General features: G+C 52.4%; 1 protein-coding gene across 2 annotated transcripts in view; it reads right to left on the minus strand.

Moving 5' to 3' along the window:
- ATP9A (ATPase phospholipid transporting 9A) overlaps positions 1-8,606 on the minus strand; it is a 52,734-nt gene extending 44,128 nt beyond the window's left edge. For both annotated transcript variants that reach the window (XM_021534035.3, XM_021534034.3), the window contains exons 1-3: positions 8,444-8,606; positions 1,122-1,266; positions 696-809 (exon numbers count right to left, since the gene is read on the minus strand). In XM_021534035.3, the coding sequence (XP_021389710.1) occupies positions 696-809; positions 1,122-1,266; positions 8,444-8,511 (327 nt within the window). In that variant the 5' untranslated portion in view covers positions 8,512-8,606. The remainder of the gene's footprint in view (positions 1-695; positions 810-1,121; positions 1,267-8,443) is intronic.
- Between the last annotated feature and the right edge of the window lie 1,031 nt (positions 8,607-9,637).

The following is a 9,637-nucleotide window of genomic DNA, read 5'->3' on the forward strand; positions in this document are numbered from 1 at the left end:
AAAATAATTAATGCAAGCCAATTCTTTATGGGCTTGGTATCACAAAGTCATGTTTCTAACAGAGACTATTAGCTCGGACTCACTAAACAGTTAAAACACTCCTCATGCACCAGAGAAAATGAACTTTTTACAGCTTGTGTTGAAAGCTGAGACCAGGTACTGATTACCGCTGTCAATAAGGAACTTCAGGAAGGGAGCAAGGTGACATGAGAAACTGCAGATTTCTAGTGCTTACACATATCTAAATGTGTGATCTAACTCATTAACATAGTAATGAAATGCATTCATTCATTTACCTAGAAATTCCTACCTGCTTTCCAAAATAAAACTAAAAAAGCATCAGCTATTTTCAGCTGAGGTTCCAGCTGTTTGAAGAGTCTTTAAATAATCACCCCAAAATATTCCCATATGTTCCAGCTGACTGTGTCATCTCATGTGTCATTCACGGAGAATCCAGGCTTTAAAAAAATGGAATTTTAACAGCAGTGTCCCAAAGCTGCCCTTCCCCTTCTTTCTGGCTTTTACCAGGGATCTCTCTGCACTGAAAGCTGAACCCAACAACATGCACAGCACAGACTGTTAAAATACAAGTCAAAAATATTATTTAAGGCACAAACACCCCACAGAAAAGGCAGTGCAATAAATTTTGTCAAGCACCAAAACGTTCTTGGATAAATAAATGTTGAGTGACCTACCAGAGGAACCCAGTATGTGTAAAGTGCTCCAAGCCTCATCTCAACCACGAACTGAGAGCAGGCCAAGAGCAAGAAATAAAGGTTGAAGAAGTATTTGAACTGGTTAAACAACACCTAAAAAAAAAAAAGAAGACAAAAAGAGGAGGGAGGATGTTATGCACGTTGAAGTAACCACCAGAAGCATTTCTGCATGCATTCCTAGTGACTAAATGCTGACTTGGGGCAGATTTAAAGCAGTCCTGGACGCACAGGACGCTTCTGTGTCTGGTCTGCTGCTGCCCTGGGGCGGTCTTGGCATGAACTCTACCAAACACAGCCCCATCATTTTCTCCAGCCCCACATTCTGCACTTATCTACTGTGAAACCACTGGAAAATGGGGATAGCACTGGGGTGGGATGACGAAAATGAACTGTAGTGCTGCTTACCCCAGGGAGGAAGGTGAAGAAGTTGTACTTCTGGTTGTTGATGACATTGCGGGGGTACCTCTGCTCCCTCTTCTCGGGGTGGCCGAGCCAGACAGTGCGAGGCCTGGGCTCCCTCCTGCCACAGCACCTCAGGCACTCGCAGCACCTGCAGGGGACATCCACCCACCGTGAGCTCATTCCACACAGCCCTGCACTGCCTGAACAGCCCCAGCTGCCAACAGGACCCCCAGGCTGGCACTGAGCCCACCGGGAGCTCTGCTCACAACGAGAGCTCTGCTCACAGCTCAAACCAGGAGATCCGGGAGCTCTGCTCAATCCAGGAGCTCTGCTCAATCCAGGAGCTCTCTGCTCACTCCAGGAGCTCTCTGCTCAATCCAGGAGCTCTCTGCTCAATCCAGGAGCTCTCTGCTCAATCCAGGAGCTCTCTGCTCAATCCAGGAGCTCTCTGCTCAATCCAGGAGCTCTCTGCTCACTCCAGGAGCTCTGCTCACACCAGGAGCTCTGCTCTCACCAATGCAGTGAAGGAAACCCTGCCCTGCCCACTTCACCAATCCTTACTCCAGGCACAGACTCAAATCCAGGTCAAGCCCTTCAGGGAAGATGCACAGAGGTACCAGCCACCCTTCCTGCCCCTTGAAAAGGCCTCTCTGTTCAAAATCACCCCTCCCTGAGCCAAAAAAGGGCATTTTTCTGCTGCCACTGCTGCTTTCTGGAAGCCAGCCTCTCCCCAGGGCCCTTGCTCCTGGAAGAGCAGACCTGCTGACATTTGGCAGATTGATCACCAAAAGCTCTTACAGATCATCCTTCCAGAATGTACCACAAAGGTCTGTTCTTGATTCAAGTGTTCTGCCCCAAAATTTCAGTTCAATGCACAGCTGACAAGGAAACATCTACTGAAGGAGGTGCATAAAGCACCCTGGAAGTCCCTGCCTTGCAGAGATACACACGGTGCACTGAGCAGAGCCCACAGCTCACCACAATGAAGGTGCTCACCTACAAAGAACTCAACTTTTCATGTTTCAAGCACTGCTGGCTGCAAATACAAAGAAGTTTTACCAGTTAAGTCAGTTCCCTGAGTACAGAAGGGGACTAAAACTCAACTTTGCTTCCAGAAGTAAGGAGGTGTCACCACATGATGCAGTGCTCCCTGAGCGGGCACAGGCAAGAAGAATTCTCACAGTTTTGGAACTACACAGCAAGCCCTTCTGCTCAATCAAATTATTTGGACACGATTCTCTTTCATGAAGAGCCTCAGACAAGCCCTGGAAAGGTGGATTTTCTCTCTGGCAAGCCTCAGGGCACAGATGCCCCCGAGCACAGGAAAGGGTTTTTCTCCTGAAAGGAGCCTGGAGAGAGCAGAGCTCTGCTCAGCACCCCCAGCAGTGCTGCAGCAACAGGGAACACAGGAATCCCAGCTCTGGATGCTGCTCCTCCAGCTCCAGGCCGAGCCAAACCCTCCCCTCCAACACCTAAACCCAATTTCTGCACTGGAATAACGGAGCTGGTTTCATCTTCAGGCATCTATAAACCACTTCTGATTTCCTGCAGCACCACGACTGCCATGCCTGCTTCCCTCTGCATAGAAACATCCCCTGTACTCTGCATTTGGAATTTTTCTAAGGGAATTTCCTTCTTCACTCCCTAGCTAGTGCCATACAACCATAATTAATAGAAATACCCTAAATAGAACCACTTCAAAAATTCATGCTTGCCCCTGAAACTCTCAATTTTTGTTACCTCTACAAACTATTTTTGCTTGTTAAAAAAAACCTAACTAGCAGATTCTTTTGCCCCCCACATTTATGTAAAAAATCCACACTGAAAGGCAGTTCGGTACCAAGACCAGACAAATAGCAAAATTGTGTTAAACACTCAAATTCAGAAGCTCTACTACAGAAGTGTATTTTATCAGCTGGATACCTTTCAGCTACAGTTTTGTGTTTGCAGGTGAAGACCTAAGACAAATAGCCACTTGCATCCCAAATATATTTGAATAGGAAGTACTGGAAATTGTACTATTTGGATTCCAACAGAATATAGATATGCTCTACAGGGAAAAAAGAAAAAGGGAGAAAAATGTGGTTTTCCTTCTTTCACAAAGGAAAAAAGGCTCCAAAAAGAAGCTTTACCCAAGGGAGCAAATCTGGTGTCCACACAGCCTATTTCATCACAATGTGCTTTCCAGTTAGGAAAAATCAGTCAGTCCTTGCAATCAGCCATCTGAAACCATTTACCTTTGTTTATTTTTGAGGTTGGGCCTCTCACAGGGATTGTACTCAACAGCAAAAATAGCCCCACACCTATATCATAATATTTACAATAGGGTGACCCCTTGTAGCATTTCCACCACAAGCACACTTGCTGCTGTAAGAATGGTGATTTACAAATGCTGTGCTGCTACAGGGTTTGAGAAACAACCCCAAAATAATGCAGCTCCAAGAATAAGCAAGAAAGGGCACGGGAGAATCTGCTGAGTAAAAATAACAGGTTTGTGAAATCCCTGCTTGGCTGGAGTCAGTTTTTGCAACCTCCTGAATTACAGGGAAAGCAAACTGAAAATTAAACAAACTAATTAAGCAAACAAAAGCAAAGCTTCCTGCCTAGCAACTTTTGAAGGCAAATATCAGGAGCATCAATGCCCAAGTAGAGAATATCCAGAATTTCTGCTGGGAGTCTCCTCCACAGGCATACAGCAGGAAGTTTCTGTCAAGTATTTAAGTTAAAAATTCCCAAAGAACAGAATACTAAAAGCAGCAGTGGGAGGTTCCAGCACCTGAACTGGGGAGGTTCCTCAGCACTCGGGAATGCCAAAACATCCCAGCCCAGGGCTGCAGCCTCAGCCAGGAGCTCCTGTGCCAGGGGCTGGAAATCCTGACAGCAAACCCTGACTTTTATCCCACAGCATTTCAGGGTTTTTGTTCTGAAAGCAGCTGGTATTTAACCCTCACCACCCCGTGGCTCTCCCTCCTGTGCTCTGCACCCAAACCTGAACAGCAGCAATGTTATCCCACAGTCATTGCTCCAGTTCCAGCCCATGAACTGCTGAAATAAGTTAAAAGTTTGGGTAAGAACAGATTATAATTTCTCAAGCACAGAGCCATGTGCTCATTCTTCCAACCAGATGTTTATCCCTCCTCCCAAAGGTAGCCAATTGACTTAATTTTATAATTTTTAAACTTTTCAGTGATGCCTTAAACTTCACTGGGAAAGAATCAATAAGATCATTAGTTCTCCTTTTCCCTTTCTCCTCTGGAAACGAAATAATCTTAATGTAAAAAAGAAAAATCTATTCATATGGGCACCAGAAACAAAGTTCTCTGGCACATACAAACATGTTTTCAGATTAGCTTTGGTGCCCATTAAATAAAAAGTGCTTTTGACTGGAGCTGTCAGCTTTTTCCAGTTACTTTATTTGCTCCTTCCTGCAAGAATTTTGCAGGCATTGTAGCTCTGTGATCTGCTTTTTCTCTGGCTACCACCCCTATTTTTAAGCTTAGAGAGGCAGATGATGAGGGAAGGAGCTGCTTCGTTACTACAAAATTCTCTGCTCAGGGGCAGTGGCACAGGAGGAAGTTTTTGGCAGAGAATTATTTGCATTAGTAGGAATAATAAACCATTTTCCATCATGAAAACTAAAGGCTGCATCCTGGAAAGGGAAAGATTGTCTATAAAAACAGCTGAGAGTTTACATTGCTGCTGAGAAACGCTGATAAAATTAATGTGCACTTTCCAAGAACAGGAATCACAACGTTACATAAATGTCAACAGTTTTCTGTAAAAGTTTGGGAACACATTCCTAAACATTTCTCCTTTTCCATTTTGCAGCTGAAGGACTGAGGAACAATCCTGCAATAACCCCTGAAGTAGAGAAAACTAGCAAGTGAAGGTAAGTAATGGACTTTAAAAGTTACCACCTTACAGAAAGACCATGAAAATACACCAACACATCTTACATGGGGCAGCTAATACAGCACTGAGCAATTCACATTTTAAATCATAACTCGGCAAAAATAACAACGGGAAGCAAACTCACAAATCCTCAAATACAGTCACAGCCACTGAAAAGAATCTCTCAGGATGCAAAGTGTACCTGAAACTCAGGCCTGTAAGTGAGGCTGCCCTTCATCTGCAGAGGGATCCAAGCGAGCAGGAGGAACAGGAGAACAGCTCTGCGCTTCACCTGGGATTATATTTGCTTCCAAAACCACGTTCCTGGTGGTGATGTAAGAGGCAGTAACACAGCAGAGTGACTGCCAGTTGCCAGGTGAACAGCCACTAGCAAGAAGCAGTTTTATTTATAAACGCAGTGCCTTTGCTGGAGAGGTATTTGAAGATGAAATGAAAAATACTCCCATGTAAAACAAACCCAATGGGGAAAAGGTGTCACATTTGTAGGTGTGCAAACCTACAGCCAAACGTGTTCTGAGGGAGCATTTGTCAAATTACTGCTGAAGTTCACTGCCGTATTTAGTCATTTCCAAACTGAGCCCATTTCTCAGATTTTGTTCTGTGACCCTCAGGGGCTGTGCTTGCCACCCCTAATACACAAACCAACCCCCAGGTCCATTATTCCAAAAGCAGGGGACAAATTTTCCATGGCTAAAGAAAACCAGAGCCATGCACCACCACCTCACCCTTTTGTACACCTGCACATGAGACACTCCACGTGGAACATTCTGGAACATTCCCGCTGCAGGCAGCTGGGGTGGCTCGGGAATGGGCCAGGAGAGCTGCAATTCCTGCAATTCCTGCAATTCCCTGGCTCTGGGAAGGCAGCTCAGCCCCAGCCCTGCGTGTGCCAAGGCACACCCACACAGGCTCTGCCAGGGCAGGAGCTGCCATCCCTCTCTGTTGACTCTGACATGGAATTTGCCATTTTAAACAGAGCCAGAGTACACAGGCAGCACAACGGCATCAGCAAGTGTTGCTGTAAAGCTCCTCCTTCCCTGCAGCTCTGCATCCAGGCCTCTTCCACGGCAGCAGCTGCACGAGCACAGCACTTTGCTGCTTTAAAAGGAGCCTCGCAGGACTGGGACTGACACCAGGAGCTATTTAGGGGAAAACTTGTGTCATGTGCTGAGCGGGGCACCCGGCAGCTCCTCCCTGCCAGGACTGGGTCCTGGAAGCTCAGGGGAAGCTCCCACCAGGGCTGCTGCAGCTCCTGCCAGCCTTCCCTCCTGGCTGGCACAGCCTCGCAGGGCTCCCTGTGTGTGCAAAGCCCTGGGATGAACAAACACGGCTGAGTTTGGCACGGGAGTTCAGAGCTCAGCCCCTGATGGCAGCAAGAAGAGCCCCGCTGAGGCTGTGCTCAGGAACAGATCCCACTCTCCCACTCGGTTCTTTAAGCTCGTGGCTTCTCTCCAACACAGTCCTGAGCTGTCTGAGCCATCACTCATCTCTGCAAGGCTCCTGAGCCAGCTCCTCCCCAGCTTCCTTTCAAAGCTTGCCAGGGGCTGAGGGGAATGACAGCCTTGCCGGATGGCACCTGCCCTACAGGTGAATCAGCCATTTCCCACTTTTATTTTAACAGAAACAAAGATTTCTATAGAGACATTCATGACCAGAAATCTGCTCCCCACTCCAGAAGGCCACACCAACAAAAATCCGTCTGAAAGCTCACCCCCACTGCTGGGGGACCCCCACAGTAGAAACCAGCTGGGGCTGTGCTGAAGTGAAGCCCATCAACACTTGCTCATCCTGGGCTCTCATGTGCATCGAGGAACATAAACTGGATGGCTTTAGTTTGAGTTTTTCCTCAGAGAGAACAGAAGAAAGGAGGCCTTCATTATGGCTTAGGATTCCCAGGACTCTGCTCTGGGTGCGACACCAGGGACCCCTCGACTTGCTGGATTTCTTCTATGGTCTGTAACACTGGCTTGGATTGGCTCAACCTCGATGCTTTTGCTATCCATCACTTGATTAAATACCAAGAGATCACACCACTAAAACAAGGGTTCATCCTCTATGACAAATCCCACCCCCAAACAAGTACTGCACCAAACAGAAACCCCCAATCCAATTTATTTCAGCTGCTATTGAGTAAAACGCCTAGGCGAGCTTCCTTCCCGTGCTGCTGGAATTCTTTTGCTACCACTGGAAAGCCTCTCAGTGGCTGCTAATCAGGCAGGATCCACGGGCAGTGAACCATAGCTGGGGTTAGCTGGGGGCAGGTTCTGCTAGGCAGCACTAACCACATCGGAACACCCAGGAGGCTCTTGCTGGAGATTAGGGAACTCCAAGAAAAGAAACCACTCGAGCAGCTTGGAGAAATTTCCCAGGCCCTCACCTCTGCCTTCAATCACGCCAGCAAAGGCAAGGCCGTGGTGGCTGCACCCCGCGGCCCTTGCTGGGCGGTGTGTGTGCTGCAGCAGCCATCCCCGTGCCTGGGTCACACACACCGCCCTGCCCCGGCTGCCCTACAGCACCGCCCACAGCCCCACAACAAGGAACGAACCCAACCTGAACAAATGCACAACAATGCCGGTACAGGGCTCTGAACCCAATCTACCAACCAAAACCACGAACAAGGCAAACGTGTACGTTTCCCCTTCTACAACAGTGAGGATTTCTTTCAATATTTTGGTTTGTTTTGCTGACATCACTCGCCACATTTAAGAAATTCTCCAGGGATGACTGAAATGCTGTGATAATTGACGGCCAGTGACTCGGATACCACGTACACCCTGCTGTGTGCAAGGTGTGTGCGATTTCATCATGGAAGACTATTGGGAAACCATTTTTCTTATTTAACTTCCCGCACGGGAATGCCGGTACGAACACATCCACGCGTCTCCTTTCGAGACGCGTCGCACAGCCGGCTCAGGGCAACATCGCCCGCAAGGACATTGTATTGCTGAGCTGCTACAGTTACCGGAGCCGGGCCTTTGTTACACCCGGCGCCGCCGGTCCTGCGCTCCTCCCGGCGCCGCCGGGGGATTCTCCAGCACGGCGGGGATGAGCGAGGACAAGCAGGACCGAGCCGAGCCGGGCCGGGCGGCGGTGACACATCGGCGGTGACAATCGGCGGGGGTGACACGGCCCCCGGCCGGCCCGGCCCCTCCGGGCGCTGCTGCCCCGCCGTGCCCGCGGCTCCGGCGCTGAAGGCCGGGCCGGGCAGGGCCGCTCCCCGCCGGGGCTGGCCCCGCTCCCTCAGCCCGCCTGCATCCTGCCCTGCGCCGGGCGTGCCGCGGCAATGGCGTCAGGAGCAACCTGTCAGCGCCGCCTGCCTCCCCCTCATCCTCATCCTCATCCTCATCCTCATCCTCATCCTCCTCCCGCCGCCCCCGCCCCGCGCATCCCGAGCCGGCCCCGCCGCCGCTCACCCGCCGCGGTGCTTGCTGTCCATGCGCTTCTTCTGCCGGACCGGCTGCAGCGGGATGTTGTCGGTCATGGCCGCGGCTGCGGGGCGGAGCGGAGCCAGGGATGCTCCGGCTGCCGGCAGCGCCCAGCCCGGCCGCCGCCGTCTGGCGGCACCGCCGAGGGGCCGGCCCGCCGCCGCCGGCTCCCAGCACGCAGGTGCCGCTGCCGCCCCGCCCGCCCGCTCCGCCCCCGCCGCTCCGGGCACCGGGCACCGCCACACCGGGCACACCGGGCACCGCCGGCACCGGGCACCGCCACACCGGACACCGCTGGCACCGGCACACCGGGCACCGGCACACCGGGCACCGCCGGCACCGGCATACCGGGCACCGGCACACCGGGCACCGGCACACCGGGCACCGCCGGCACCGGCACACCGGGCACACCGGGCACCGGGCACCGGCACACCGGGCACACCGGGCACCGGGCACCGGCACACCGGCACACCGGGCACCGGCACACCGGGCACCGGGCACCACCGGCACCGGGCACCGCCACACCGGACACCGCCACACCGGGCACACCGGGCACCGCCAGCACCGGGCACGGCCGCTCCGAGCACCGCCAGCACCGGGCACTGCCGTACCGGGCACCGCTGCACCGGGCACCTGGCACCGCCTCTCCGGGCACCGGGCACCGCCACACCGGGCGCGGCCGCTCCGGGCACGGCCGCACCGGCCGGCAGTGATGCTCCGCTGGCCCGGCCCGAGCGCCGGCGCCCGGCGGCTCCGCGGGGCCGGCTGGGGTCCGGTGGGGTCAGAGCAGCCGTGCCCCGATCTGCCCTGCTCTGCCCTGCCCTGCCCTTCCCTGCCCTGCCCTCCGCCCCGTGCTGCCCGTTCCGTGCCCCCGCTCGTTGCCCGTTCTCTCGCAGCTCGCTGGGCGCTCCTGCCCTGCCTGTTCCGCCTCCCGAGCTGCCCCAGCTCCGCTCCCGCCCGCGGCACGGGCTGGGATCGCGCTGCTGCCGCTGCTGCTCGCAGCCTGCCTGCTCCTGACCTTCACCCGCTCCTCCCAACGCCCGTTTCTGCATCCAGAGTCAGATGTCCTGGGCACTTTTAGGCACAAATTGCTCCAGCACTTCAGTTTCTGATTTCAAGCATCTCATTACACTATGGATTACAGCAGCACAAAACCTGCAACTGATGTTTTCCCTTACAGTT

The sequence above is a fragment of the Lonchura striata genome, chromosome 17 (assembly GCF_046129695.1).
Source record: "Lonchura striata isolate bLonStr1 chromosome 17, bLonStr1.mat, whole genome shotgun sequence".
Taxonomy (NCBI): domain Eukaryota; kingdom Metazoa; phylum Chordata; class Aves; order Passeriformes; family Estrildidae; genus Lonchura; species Lonchura striata.